Raw genomic sequence first — 15,661 nt, 5'->3', positions numbered from 1 at the left:
ACTTCCTTTATTTCCTTTTAAAAGGAAATAAGGAGGAAAGATGCTTTTGAGGATCTTTTTAATAAAATACAACAAATAAAACACCAAAAATCTGTCACCCACAATTAAACAATCCAATTTATTTCTTTCTAAAAAATTCCTGTTTGTGTATAGAAATTAGAAATCAGTGTGAAGGAATTGTTTAGTAACGTCCATGTTGTCGAACAGTATGGTATTTAATTGAGAGGCTGAATCATAAGGATACTGAGAGGATGCTGTGCTAAGATAGGTATCTAAGGGGAGATCTTAAAACTTTTTTCCTTGAATGCCTTGAATTGAAGAAACCAAAGGATTCTACAAATGCCTATGTGTGGTCTGAGAGAGTCATTAATGCGTTCAAAAATATTTGTTGGTTACCTACTATTTTAGGAGCTGAAGATACAGAGATTAACAAGACCAAAAAGGGTGTGGTGGCTCACGCCTGTAATCCCAGCACTTTGGGAGGCCAAGGTGGGCGGATCACTTGAGGTCAGGAGTTCAAGACCAGCCTGGCCAACATGGTGAAACCCCATCTCTACTAAAAATACATTAAAAAATTAGCGGGGCATGGTGGCAAATGCCCGTAGTCCCAGCTACTTGGGAGGCTGAAGCATGAGAATCACTAGAACCCAGGAGGCAGAGGTTGCAGTGAGCAGAGATGCCGCCACTGCATTCCAGCCTGGGCAATAGGTGAGATTCTGTCTCAAAAAAAAAACAAAAACGAAAAACAAAAAAAAGTTAAAATTAAAAAAGTATATACAAAGATAAACAAGACAAAATGTATAGTATAGTAGTTTAATTTCAAGAGAAATTAGGAAGAGCCATTTTTTGAAGCTATTATTTTACTGTCTGTTCTTTACCTTTGCACATATAGTGAATTAACTCAAAGAATTTTAAAATTACAAATGGGGATGCATTAATTTGCATGCCTTATTTTTATTTGAATCTTTTTACTTGCTAAATGTTAGAAAATGGCAAAATGCTAACAAAATCATTTTTCATTGCTAAAGTTGGATGTTTTCCCATATTAAATGGCTACTTTTCAGTTTCAACCTTATACTTTTTTTGAATATTAAAAGGATAGGTTGCAAAAGACAGGTTCTTTAATAGGTAATAGACAGACCTAAGTAGAAAAGTAGATATAGGATATTGTGGTCAGGTTGACAGATGTGGCCATTTATTGATAGTTAGACTTCTGATTGTATAGGCACTTATCTAATGATATTTATGCATATTTCATAACTGTGTACTTCAGTATTGTGAGGCATAATCAAATGTTGTCTACAACTGGCACACATTATATATAGTACATTTTCTGAAAAGTTTTGTGGATATTAAATCATACGGTTTTATAACTAGCACATATAATATAAGGAAACACTTGATGAATCCTGTTCACAAAGTTAAAAAATCTTTTCTGTGATACAAAGTCATATCTACTTTAACTGTTCTATAAATTGGGATTTAAAAATAAGACCATTTTATTAGCTGACTTCTGTTAAATAATGATTTGTTATATGTAGTTGTATTATACGTATATACATACATACAGACAGACATGTATATATGTAGAAAGAGAGTTAGGAATTAGCTGTGAGCTAATAGGCAATTAAAAGGCAGTATTTACCTTTTATTTATGTGTTTCTTGGTAAACTTGTTTGTGAATCAACAATACTGTCTTAGAAAACTTACCTTTAATATCTTGCCTATCTTTCTTATTTTCTACCAATTCTAAATTTTAGAGCGTTATATTTAACCTCAAATGAGATAACTAGACCATAGAAAGAATTGAGTAAAGTAAGATCTTTACTCCTTTCCCAGACTGTACATTCATTCGTTTACAAGAATGGTTCAGAATCTGTAATTAGACACTTAAGTAACAGTCTCTGTTGTAGATACCTAATTAGGTAAATAGTTCATCTGTCCTAGTACTGTTAGATGATACCTATTGGCAAGCATGTAATGGATTTTGTTCATATGAATGGAAAGAATTCAGGTTTCTTTCTTAGAAGTTGTAATTTTCTTTTTTTTTCTTTTTGTTTCTGTTTTTGAGATTGAGTCTTGCTCTGTCACCCAGGCTGGAGTGCAGTGGCTCGATCTTGGCTTGCTGCAACCTCCGCCTCCAGGGTTCAAGCAATTGTCTGCCTCAGCCTCCTGAGTAGCTGAGATTACAGACGTCCACCACCATGTCTGGCTAATTTTTGTATTTTTAGTAGAGACGGGGTTTCACCATCTTGGCCAGGCTCTTGTTGAACTCCTGACCTCGTGATTCACCCGCCACAGCCTCCCCAAAGGGTTGGGATTACAGGTGTGAGCCACTGCACCCGGCCAGAAGTTGTAATTTTCATAAGGTAAATTGGAAATATTTTTTTTGTTTGTTTTTGAGACGGAGTTTTGCTCTTGTTGCCCAAGCTGGAGTGCAGTGGCGCAATCTCAGCTCACTGCAACCTCTGCCTTCCAGGTTCAAGCAATTCTTCTGCCTCAGCCTCCCAAGTAGCTGGGATTATGGGCATCTGCCACCATGCCCGGCTAATTTTTTGTCTTTTTAGTAGAGACAGGGTTTCACTATCTTGGTCAGGCTGGTCTTGAACTCCTGACCTCAGGTGATTGACCCACCTTGGCCTCCCAAAGTGCTGAGATTACAGGCATGAGCCACCACACCTGGCCAATTGGAAATAATTTTATTTGGTGGTATGGCAATGACATTTTCTCAAATTTTAAAATTCATGAATTAGGGAGAGAGAAGTCACTTAAGTGCTTATTGAATGAATATATCTAATTTCTGTATTATATTTGCATGCAGAATAAAATTAGACCCTCATCTCATACCAGACAAAAATCAAACTCAAAATAGACTGAAGACTTAAACATAAGACTTGAAACCATAAAGCTACTAGAAGAAAACATAGGTGAAAAGCTTCACAACATTGCTTTTAGCAATGATTTCATGGATATGACCTCAAAAGCATAGCCAACAAAAGCAAAAGTAGGTAAATGGGATAATATCAAACTAAAAAGCTTCTGCAAAAGAAATAATCCTAGAGTGAAGAGACAACCTAGGGAATGGGGGAAAATATTTACAAACCAAACCCTGATAAGGGGTTAGTATCAAAAATATATAAAGGAATTCAGACAACTCAATAGCAAGAAAACAACCCAGTTACAAAGTGGGCAAAGGACATGAATAGAAATTTCTCAAAATAAAACATACCAATGGCCAACAAGTATATGAAGAAATACTCAGTGTCACTAATTATCAGGGAAATGCAAATTAAAACCAAAATGAGGTTATCACTTGACACCTGTTAGAATGGCTGTTATTAAAAAAAAAAAAAGTGTTGTTGAGGATGTGGATGAAAGGGAACCATTGTACACTGTTGGTGGGAATATAAATTAGTACAGCCATTATGGAAAACAGTATGGAGGTTTCTCAAAAAATGAAAAATAGAACTACCATATGATCTCGCAATCCCACTCTGTATATCCACAGGGAATGAAATCAGTGTGTCAAAGAGATATCTGCATTCCCATAGTCATTGCCACTTTAATCACAATAGACAAGATATGGAATCAACCTTAGTGTCCATCAACAGATGAAGGAAAATAGACTATATATACAAAATTGAATACTGTTCAACCTTTAACAAGAAGGAAATCCTGTCGTTTAAAAAACAATTTTTTAAAATTTTACTTTAAGTTCCAGGATATATGTGCAGAATGTTCAGGTTTGTTACATAGTATACATGTGCCATTGTGGTTTGCTGCACCTATCAACCTGTGATCTAGGTGTTAAGCCCCACATTCATTAGGTATTTGTCCTAATGCTCTCCCTCCCCTGACCCCCCGCCCCTCAACAGGCTCTGATTTATGTTGTTCCCCTTCCTGTGTCCATGTGTTCTCATTGTTCACCTCCCACTTATGACTGAGAACATATGGTGTTTGGTTTTCTTTTCCTGTGTTAGCTTGCTGAGAATGATGGCTTCCAGCTTCATCCATGTCCCTGCAGAGAACATGATCTCATTCTTTTTTATGGCTGCATAGTATTCCGTGGTGTGTATGTGCCACATTTTCTTGACCCAGTCTATCATTGATGGTCATTTGGGTTGGTTCTAGGTCTTTGCTATTGTAAACAGTGTTGCAGTAAACATACATGTGCATATGTCTTTATAGTAGAATGATTTCTAATTCTTTGGGTATATACCCAGTAATGGGATTGCTGCGTCAAATGGTATTTCTGGTTCTAGGTCCTTGAGGAATTGCCACACTGTCTTCCACAATGGTTGAACTAATTTACATGCCCACCAACAGTGTAAAAGCATTCCTGTTTCTCTACAGCCTTGCCAGCATCTGTTGTTTCCTGATGTTTTAATAATTGCCATTCTGACTGGTATGAGATGGTATCTCATTGTGGTGATTTGCATTTCTATAATGATCAGTGATGATGAACTTTTTCTCATATGTTTGTTGGCCGCATAAATGTCTTCTTTGAGAAGGGTCTGTTCATATACTTTGCCCACTTTTTGCTGGGGTTGTTCGTTTTTTTCTTGTAAATTTTTTTAAGTTTCTTGTGGATTCTGGTAGACCTTTGTCACATGGGTAGATTGCAAAAATTTTCTCCCATTCTGTAGTTTGCCTGTTCACTCTCATGCTAGTTTCTTTTGCTGTGCAGAAGCTCTTTAGTTTAATTAGATCCCATTTGTCTATTTTGGCTTTTGTTGCCATTGCTTTCAGTGTTTTAGTCATGGAGTCTTCTTTGCTCATGCCTATGTCCTGAATGGTATTGCCTAGTTTTTCTTCTAGTGTTTTTATGGTTTGGGGTATTACATTTAAGTCTTTAATCCATCCTGAGTTAATTTTTTGTAAGGTGTAAGGAAGGGATCTAGTTTCAGTTTTCTGCATATGGCTAGCCAGTTTTCCCAGCACCATTTTTATCCCCATTGCTTGTTTTTGTCAGGTTTGTCAAAGATCAGATGGTTGTAGATGTGTGTTGTTATTTCTGAGGTCTCTGTTCTGTTCCATTGGTCTATATATCTGTTTTGGTACCAGTACCATGCTATTTTGTATACTGTAGCCTTTTTGCTATACTGTAGCCTTATAGTATAGTTTGAAGTCAGGTAGCGTGATGCCTCCAGCTTTGTTCTTTTTGCTTAGGATTGTCTTGGTTATACAGGCTCTTTTTTTGGTTCCATATAAAATTTAAAGTAGTTTTTTTTAGTTCTGTGAAAAAGTCACTGGTAGCTTGATGGGAATAGCATTTAATCTATACATTACTTAGGGCAGTATTGCCATTTTCGTGATAATGATTCTTTCTAGCCATAAGCATGGAATGTTTTTCCATTTGTTTGTGTCCTCTCTTATTTCCTTGAGTAGTGGTTTGTAGTTCTCCTTGAAGAGGTCCCTCACATCCCTTGTAAGTTGTATTCTTAGGTATTTTATTCTCTTTGTAGCAATTGTGAATGGGAGTTCATTCATGATTTGGCTCTCTACTTGTCTTTTGTTAATGTATAGGAATGCTTGTGATTTTTGCACATTGATTTTGTATCCTGAGACTTTGCTGAAGTTGCTTATCAGCTTGAGGATTTTTTGGGCTGAGACAGTGGAGTTTTCTAAATATAGAGTCATCTCATCTATGAACAGAGACAATTTGACTTCCTCTCTTCCTATTTTAATACCCTTTATTTCTTTCTCTTGCCTGATTGCCCTGGCCAGAACTTCCAATAATATGTTGGATAGGAGTGGTGAGAGAGCATCCTTGTCTTGTGCCAGTTTTCAAAGGGTATGCTTCCAGCTTTTGCCCATTCAATATGATATTGGCTATGGGTTTGTCATAAATCACTCTTATTATTTTGAGATATGTTCCATCAATACCTAGTTTATTGAGAGTTTTTAACATGAGAAGATGTTGAATTTTATCGAAGTCCTTTTCTGCATCTATTGAGATAATCATGTGGCTTTTGTCATTGGTTCTGTTTATGTGATGGATTACATTTATTGATTTGCATTTATTGAACCAGCCTTGCATAACAGTGATGAAGCCGAGTTGATCGTGGTGGGTAAGCTTTTTGATGTGCTGCTGGATTCAGTTTGCCAGTATTTTATTGAGGATTTTCACATTGATGTTCATTAGGGAAATCCTGTCATTTTGACAACATGGATGAACCTGGAGGACATTATGTTAAGTGAAATGAGTGAGGCAGAGGAAGATAAATACTATATAATCTCACTTATACAGTCAGCCCTTAGTATCTGTGAATTCTGCATTCAAGGATAAAAAATATTTGGAAAAAAATAAAACTAAATAATACAACATAAAAAATAAAGTATAACTATATAGCATTTACATTGTACTGGGTACATTAGAGCAATCTAGAGGTGATTTAGCATGTACAGAAGAATGTGTGTAGGTTATGTGTAGATACTATGCCATTTTGTATAAGGGACTTGAGCATCTGTGGATTTTGGTATCTGTGGGGGTATTGGAGTCAATCCCCGTGGATACTGGGGGATGCTTGTATTTTTGATCTCGGGTTGGTTGAATCCAACCACATGGAACCCACAGATAAGGAGGCTCAATTTTATGGAATCTAAAAACATTGAAGCCATAGAAGCAGCATAGAATGGTGGTCATCGGGCTGGCAGTAGGGAGGATTTGGGAGATGTTTGTCTGAAATAACAAAAGTTCAGTTAGATTAGGAATACATTCAAGAGTTCTATTGTACAATGTGGTAATGTGGTGACTATAGTTATTATTAATAACAATGTTTTATATATTTGAAAGTTGCTGAGAGAGTAGATTTTAAGTGTTCTCACCACACACAGAAAAGATAAATATTAGAGGCAATGGATATGTTAATTAGCTTGATTTAGTCATTCCGCAATATATACATGTATCAAGACATCATGTTGTATATTATGAATATTTATATGATAAAACTTCATACAATTTTTATCAATTAAAAAATAAAGTTTCTGTTCTGTTGTCAAAATTTTGTTTTAAATAGCTAAATCCTCCTTCCCTCCCGAAAACCTGACTAAAATTAAGTCAGACAACAAACTAGGAAAAGAATTTGCAGAAAATAAACCAGAGATGTAATATTTTTATATAGCCGAATACCTTCGATATTTGTTTAGAGTGCCACAAAATTTAATCTTTTACTGGAGACATAAAGCTACCATAATGATGGTTGATTAGAGGACAGTACTGTAATAAGAGTTGCCCTTAGGCCTTCTGAGGGAGGCACAAGGATATTTGGCCCAACTCCAAGTTGGCCATACTAGTTTCACTGCTTTACTTAGTTTTTCTGCCCCATTCCTACTTGTTGGACTTCATCTGTTACTTCTTATTTTTATTAATGTTTCTACCAGTAGCCATAACTGTTATTTCCTTATACTCTTTTTCTACACACATTGTATATATTTGGGGAGTTTTAATTTTAACAATGAATTATGAACATTTCTTAATATCATTAAACATTTTGCAAAAGTATATTTCCCCATCACATGTATATATCATAATCTAATTATTTCTTCTTTCTCAGATATTTAGATTGCCAGTTTTTCACTGCTATAATTTTGCCCCAGACATTATTATAAATTGTTTGGCTTTCTGATTCTTTAGAATAGTATTTTAGAATAAAAATTACTGGGATATAAAAGGATATAAAGGTTTAGTATTTAACTTTTTATTGCTTGTTTATTTCTTTCTAAATAGGAAATATAAGCTCAGGGGAAGTAATCAAACAGAAGAAAAGTTATGCAGTAAAAAAGTCTCCCTCTTATTCCAGGCCCCCAGTCTCTAGGAAAAAAGGCCTGCAATAAAAGATACTGTTTGAACTTAAATGATTCCATGAGCATGGGAAGTATGGGAGTGACTTGTTCCGGTGTTTGTATGTACATAGAATATTTCTGTAATACAGATGAGAGCATAGTATACAAACTGTTCTGCACTTAAAAAAAAAAAACTTACGACTGTTTCATTTTGCCATGTTATTTTCCTGAAAAGCTGCACTATTTACACTTTCACATTTCACCCTTATAGGTATTGAATACTTTAATGTTTTTAAAGTCTTTGCTACATTCATTAGTGAAATTTTGAAATGCTTCTTATGACTAGGTGGTTGAACAGTTTTGTTTTTTTTTTTTGGAGTTACTTACTGGCCATGTGTAACCATTCTTCCTATTTGAGTTTTCATTTTCTTACTTTGCTCATTATTTAAAAATTAAAATCTTTATAAGTCTTCATATACATGTCATTTTATTTGTGCTCTTTATATATTAAACATATTAGCCTTGACATAAGGCTATATGTTATGTCACAGATCTCAGAAATCACCATTAAAGAACTTACTCATGTAACCAAATACCACCTGTTCCCCCAAAAACCTCTTTATATATTAAACATATTAGCCTTGACATAAGGCTATATGTTATGATCTTTATTGCTTTTTAATTTTATTTAATTTTTGTAGGGACAGTCAACAGTCGAACACTTCTATGTATTTTTTTTAATTTTTATATATCTGGCCGGGCATGATGGCTCATCCCTGTAATCCCAGCCCTTTGGGAGGCTGAGGTGGGCGGATTACGAGGTCAAGAGATTGAGACCATCCTGGCCAACATGGTGAAACCCTGTCTCTACTAAAAATACAAAAATTAGCTGGGTGTGGTGGTGCACACCTGTAGTCCCAGCTACTCCAGATGCTGAAGTAGGAGAATCACTTGAACCAGGGAGGCAGAGGTTGCAGTGAGCCAAGATTGTGCCACTGCACTCCTGGCACAGCCTGGTGACAGAGCAAGACTCCGTCTAAAAAAAAAAATTACATATCTTTAATTCCCTTCTAATTATATAATTTTTAAATCAAAAACCCCCCTTTTGTTAGGATCATGTGCAAAATAAAGAGTAAGTGGGCTCCTCCCACTCTTAAAAAATAGAAGATTAAACTGAAGACCTGTTCTAATCCAAATTACTATAGATATTGAATTCATGAAGCCTAGTTGAAGGAGTATTTGACTGTCAGAACTGGAGACCGATACAGTTCCAATTCTGGAATTTTATCAATGTTGGTTGATGTTTCCAGTCTGCCTCCCACTGCATTCGTGAGTACACGTGTGTGTAGTTGAGGGACAGTGAGTCTAGTGTCCATCACATGTATAGGTGTTATATGATGACCTCAGGCTTTGGCTTTTCTCTGTGTTCTTCCCATCTTAATCTCTACCTCTGTTCTTATTTTTAAAGTTTAGGTGCCTGTGGTGACCAAGGAGTAAAGAAGGTGCTGAGCTGTACCAGATATATTTTGCATTTCGGGCTTTGGCTCCCTCTCTAGAATTGTTGGTCATCATTTTGATAACTTGGTCACTGATATCCAGTTTAAAATTAGAATGAAATGAAGATAATTTAAAGATAATGATCCATGAGTCATTGATGGGCTTTTTCATTAATCAGTGTTTTTTAAAGAAAGACTGGTTCTGCTTTTTGCAGCTGACTCTTAATGTATTTGTTAATTTGTTTCTATGGATTTAGATCACATTAGCTACTCTGCTAAATAGCCACTCTGTATTTTAATAAAGTACCTAAATTTCTTAAAGATCAAAAACAGGAAAAGGAAAATGTTAATTCAAAAGTATTACTGTTCAAATATTTGTATATTCAATATTTATCTTTAAATTTTCACTGTTTAGTAATCCAAATAAAATGTTGCGTTTTTCTTTTCTTTCTTTATTTTTTTTAAGACATAAGATCTGGCTTTGTTGTTCATACTGGAGGACAATGATGGATCATAGCTCACTGCAGCCTTGAACTCCTGGGCTCAGGTGATCCTCCTGCCTCAGCCTCCCAAATCAGTGGGACTGCAGGTGTGAGCCATACAGGCTAATTTTTTAAATATATATAAGTATATATATATATTAGAGATGGGGTTTTGCTGTGTTGCTCAGGCTGGTCTCAAATTCCAGGGCTCAAGCTATCCTCCTGCCTCAGCCTTCCACTTCCTGGGATTACTCTCAGGCATGAGCCACTATGCCCTGCTCAAAATGTTGCATTCCTATGTTTGGTGATCTCACATTACTAGACATGGCACCAAGCTGCGATTTACCTGCATGGATGGACAATGTCACTCTCCCCTGCCGGAATCATTTGTGTTCAAACAGTATCTTTTATTTCAGGGCTTTTCCTCCAGAACTTTCTGGACATTCTTATTTCTGATGGATCAGTGTCCTTTTGTGGGGAGCTAATGGGAAATACATAATCTGAAGCTACAGCAAATATTATAGCTCCTGCTCTTGCTGTGACTCCCGGTGGTTCCTCCAGAGCAGGAAGGAGGAAAGAAAGGAGTGGCAAATGTGGGAGAGATAGTGTCCTTAGAATCCAATACATGATTTGGTAATTGGCCAAAATTATAACAATTGTTATTACTTACTGTGCTTTCTAATCCTTTTGACAATACAAGCAAAATACTATTCTTCCTATCTGACACATGAGAAAACTGACTTTCAGAGAAATTGTCTTCCATTCAAGGTGAGCAAAAGGTACTATGAAAACAGATGGAGAAGGTGAATTTAACTTTGGAAGTGGTCAATATTAAGAGAGAAACTTATTTTTAGAAGCAAACTGGCCAGGTCCAGTCGCTCATGCCTGTAATCCCAGCACTTTGGGAAGCCTAGACAGGAGGAGCTCTTGAGTTCAGGAGTTCGGGACCAGCCTTGGCCACATAGCAAGACCCTGTCTTTGCCAAAAAAATTAAAAATTAGTCAGATGTGGCGGTGTGTGCCTGTAGTCCAAGCTGTCGGGAGGCTGAGGCAGGCAGGAAGATGGCTATGATCACACCACTGCACTCCAGCCAGATGATAGAGCAAGATCCCATCTCAAAAAAACAACAAAAAACACCAAACTTAAAACAGTAGTTTAGTTTGGAGAAGGAGGTTTGGAGCTTGGGACAGAGGATATCACTACAGCGATAGGTTTGGAAAATCCTATACACAGAGGTGACAATTAAAATATTAGAGATTGGTTCTATCCATCTGACAAAGGGCTAATATACAGAATCTACAAGGAACTTAAACAAATTTACAAGAAAAAAAAAAACTCCATCAAAAAGTGGGTCCAGGATATGAACAGTTACTTCTCAAAAGAAGACATTTATGCAGCCAACAGACATGAAAAAAAGCTCATCGTCACTGGACATTAGAGAAATGCAAATCAAAACGACAATGAGATACCATCTGATGCCAGTTAGAATGGTGATCATTAAAAAGGCAGGAAACAACAAATGCTGGAGAGGATGTGGAGAAATAGGATCAGTTTTACACTGTTGATGGAAGTATAAATTAGTTCAACCATTGTGGAAGACAGTGTGGCGATTCCTCAAGGATCTAGAACTAGAAATACCATTTGACCCAGCAATCCCATTACTGAGTATATATCCAAAGGATTATGAATCAACTCTACTAAAAAGACACATGCACACTTATGTTTATTGCAGCACTATTCACAATAGCAAAGACTTGGAACCAACCCAAATGCCCATCAGTGATAGACTGGATAAAGAAAATATGGCACATATACACCATGGAATACTATGCAGCCATAAAAAAGGATGAGTTCATGTCCTTTGTAGGGACATGGTTGAAGCTGGAAGCCATCATTCTCAGCAAACTAACACAGGAACAGAAAACCAAACACCACATGTTCTCAGTCATAAGTGGAAGTTGAACAATGAGAACACATGGACACAGGGAGGGGAACATCACACACCGGGGCCTGTCGGTGGGTGAGGGGGTAGTGGAGGGATAGCATTAGGAGAAATACCTAATGTAGATGAGGGGTTGATGAGTGCAGCAAACCACCATGGCATGTGTATACATACCTATGTAACAAACCTGCACTTTCTGCACATGTATCCCAGAACTTAAAGTATAACGGAAAAAAAAAAAAGGATGATAAAATGAACTTTGGGGACTTGGGGGAAAGGGTTGGAGGGAGGTGAGGGATAAAAGACTATAAATTGGGTACAGTGTATGCTGCTCGGGTGATGGGTGCACCAAAATCTCACAAATCACCACTAAAGAACTTACTCATGTAACCAAACACCACTCGTTCCCAGAAATCCTATGAAAAAAAAAAAATTAGAGACTGCTGATCATGTATTATGGAGTCATCATGGCAGTAGATTTAATTCGTTGTTCACCCATGTGTTGCTCCCTGACACCCTTTTTGGAGCATAGATTCTGACTGCCTGAGAACCATTAATTTTGTTCAAAGGAGATTGCAGAACATGAATATATGAGGTAGCATTACAGATAGGTTTTCTCAGCCCGATCCCACTTCATCACCCTGTTGGTAACAATGAGCTGCCACAGCAGATTCTAATGGTAGGAGGATGGGCTCACACCCTTGGAAGATACTTCACAATCTAGTTGAAACCCTTACCCCCCATTATTCTCAGTCCCTTCCAATACATTTTTTAGAATCACTGTTTTAGACTTACAGAGAGAGAAAGTGAGGACTCTCTCTTAATTTTACTTGTAAAGAGGTAAGCTTTTTGTTTCTTACGTACTAAAGAAAGCTTAGAAGCACTATATTACCCCCATTAATATTAAAAAGAAGACGTTACAAAGAGGTAACTCACTTAAAGGAATGGGGTTTATTGAAAGGACACAGCCACAGATGTACCTTGGCCTTGACTGTTCTGAGGTCTGTTCTCTCCATACCAGGCCTGTCATGGTGCCCCTGCTTCATTCACTCTGCCTTTCACTTTCAAATTCCCCAAGCTTGGTGGACCAACTTTATTGTTCAGCCTTTTACTTAGGTGGTGATTTCTTTCCTATGCTAACCTCTGGTTTGGCTCTAGGCCCAAGGTTTACAAGCCACATGGAATTACCTGAGTCTATTTTTTTTTTTCAGGCAGTGGGGCAGGACTGCCACTGGCAGGCAATTTTGAGGTTCCACAGCCTATCCAAGAAGATTTTACAAATATTATCCTTTTCCAAGATACAATTTGCCATCACGGGCACTGAATCATGCGGTAGAGTTGAGAGTTGCTAGTGGAGGGAACAAGGTATGGGGTATTTCTTTGAAGAATGTGTGATAAGAATCACCAGCAGGATTGTTTGAAACTACAGGAATATTCTAATTTCCTGTATCCCTTATGATGTACTTTGGGTGATAAGCCACACTTCCACGGGGAGATCCTGCTACTGAAAGGAGCCTGCTATATAGCTTATTGTGTTAGGGTAGGAAAAACAGTTGAGAAGCACTGATGTAGGAAGTGTCACTCAATTTGAATATGTTAGGAGATGTTTCTAAATTACATTCATCCTCACTGTCAATAACTTACTTTCTGTGAGTAACTTTAACAGGTCTGCTCTCTCAAGGTGCTTAGTAGCTACAGAGTAACTCTCATTTTAAGTATTTGGAAATTTTGGAATGGGGAAAGAATTAAATGGACAGAGCAACTGAATTTGTACAAGCTTTCTCTTTTCATGACGGATGCATGATATGTTTTCATGAAAATAAAGAAAATACTCATTTTTGTAAATGCCATCAATCTTTAACAGTCGAAAATCTGCTTGGCAAGAGAAGTGGTACAACTATAACCACAGAATTGTGGTTATTGTTACATTGTATTGTTTACTGTAAACCTGGTTCAATATTGGTAAATATAGTGTAGCAGAAACTGAACTGTTGTGAGCTATCTGGGCATTGGTCCAAGATATCATTAAAAATACTGCCTCAGACTAATTTGGGTTTATGAATAATATTTTGTTAACAGCTCAACTGAAATTGAGCCACATGGTGTAGCTTCAAAATTCTGAATCCATAAGATAATGAGAGTAGTTTGTGTATACAACACATTCAGTATTCTATATTTGAGTGAAAAATTTATACATAATTTTGTTAACCTTTAAACTGTGAGCTCCCATATGCTTAATATGATCTGATATCTTTAAAGTTTACATAATGCTGTAGTTTGCTGTGAATTTGAATGCCTTGTAAACTAAAGTATTATTGGCTTAACAATAAAATCTAAAGAATAAGGAGAAGTTGCTGAGCAAATATTAAAATGGATATTCAATACAAGTTTTGGCATATCTTTCTACAAACAGCTAGAGTTTACATTAACATTCGCCAAAAAGATTGAAGGACATAAAGTATTGGGAAAGTTCACTAACTTAATTCATTTCTTTTACTAATGAAAGGTTATTATGCCTTCAAATGGGATTTAGAGATTATTAATAGTAGATATAGCAATGGGAATGATAAGTGAGATGATTCAAGAAAAAATCTCTATATATTTCTTGCCAAGAAAAAATACATTTGTCTTTTTCTTCATGTGCTACTTTTAATTACTTTAAGTTCTTTCTGAACATACATGTATTATTAATAATTCCTATTGAAATAGTATGGGAAGGGTTTATTTTTGGTCACTGTTAGTGTGTAAGATATTTCAGCAATGGAAAGATGTCCATTATTTAAAGAATGAATTTTAATATTCCTCTTCTCAATAAATGTTTTATTTGTTTTCCAGGTTAGCACTCTACGTATATGAATATCTGCTCCATGTAGGAGCTCAGAAATCAGCCCAAACGTTTTTATCAGAGGTATGTTTTATACATTTTCTGTATTGCATTTTGATCTTATATAAATGAATGGAAAACATACTATAATAATTATTTGAAAAAAGTTTGTTATGTATTATATAGTGAATTCTTAGTTATCAGTATACATAGTATAGTTTTTATAGATTATGTATAAGCACTTTTATCCTCATGCCGCTTCTGTGCCACTCAATCTTCTAGTCACCTTTCCAGCCATTTTCTCCTTTTAGAAATGGAAAGTAATATTAGCGTGGCAACAATAATCAAGAAAGCAAATTTTAAAAATTTGCTCTAAAAAATTTATGAGAGTTATAATCCCTCAACCATATCTCTCATTCTAACAATATCATAATTTTGGAAAATGTGGATTTTGTTTATTTTGTATGGATGATCGCTGATTGATTTTAGTTAGAAAACATTTTGATAACCTTATTTCAGGTTCTTCTCTTTCTCTCTCCACCTTCACTTTCTTTCTTTTTTTTTTTTTTAAATTTCAACTTTTATTTTAGATAAGGAGGTACATGTGCAGGTTTGTTACATGGGCATATTATGTGATGCTGAGATTTAGGGTATAGATACTGTCACCAGGTAGTAAGCATAGCAGCCAATACATTGTTTTTCCATTCATGCTCCCTTCCCTCCCTCTCACCTCTAGTAGTCCGTAGTGTCTAGTGTTCCCACGTTTATGTCCATGTGTGCTCAATGTTTAGCTCCCACTTATAAGTGAGAATGTGCAGTATTTGGTTTTCTGTTCCTGTGTTAATTTGTTTATTATTATGGCCTCCAGCTTAATCCATCTTGCTCTAAAAGACACGATTTCATTCTTTTTTAGGCTGTGTAGTATTCCATGATGTATATGTACCCCATCTTCATCTAATCCACCACTGATAGGCACCTAGGTTGGCTGGAATTTGACCTTTCTTACAGTGGTGCTTGTTTGTCTCCTATGTATATGAGGATGATGAGGATTTTATTGAGCTCTGTTATGTACCAGGCATACAATGTGCCAAGGTATTTTACATATATTATCTCTAATTCTTATAAGAAATTT

At 36.2% G+C, this 15,661-nt stretch overlaps 1 protein-coding gene across 28 annotated transcripts in view; it reads left to right on the top strand.

Annotated features, from left to right (window-relative positions):
• The window catches only part of SSBP2 (single stranded DNA binding protein 2), a 325,064-nt gene that overhangs the window by 86,009 nt on the left and 223,394 nt on the right, over positions 1–15,661 (top strand). For 25 of the 28 annotated variants that reach the window (XM_055298747.2, XM_063612197.1, XM_055298741.2 and 22 more), the window contains exon 2: positions 14,541–14,613. In XM_055298747.2, coding sequence (XP_055154722.1) covers positions 14,541–14,613 — 73 coding nt within the window. Of the gene's footprint in view, positions 1–12,919; positions 13,071–14,540; positions 14,614–15,661 lie in introns of those variants that run through there. The other 3 variants (XM_063612201.1, XM_063612202.1, XM_063612203.1) reach the window with 2 other exon arrangements.

The sequence above is a fragment of the Symphalangus syndactylus genome, chromosome 11, assembly GCF_028878055.3.
Source record: "Symphalangus syndactylus isolate Jambi chromosome 11, NHGRI_mSymSyn1-v2.1_pri, whole genome shotgun sequence".
NCBI classification, from domain to species: Eukaryota; Metazoa; Chordata; class Mammalia; order Primates; family Hylobatidae; genus Symphalangus; species Symphalangus syndactylus.
The sequence above is the reverse complement of the archived record's forward strand: the minus strand, read 5'-3'. Positions and strand labels throughout refer to the sequence as shown.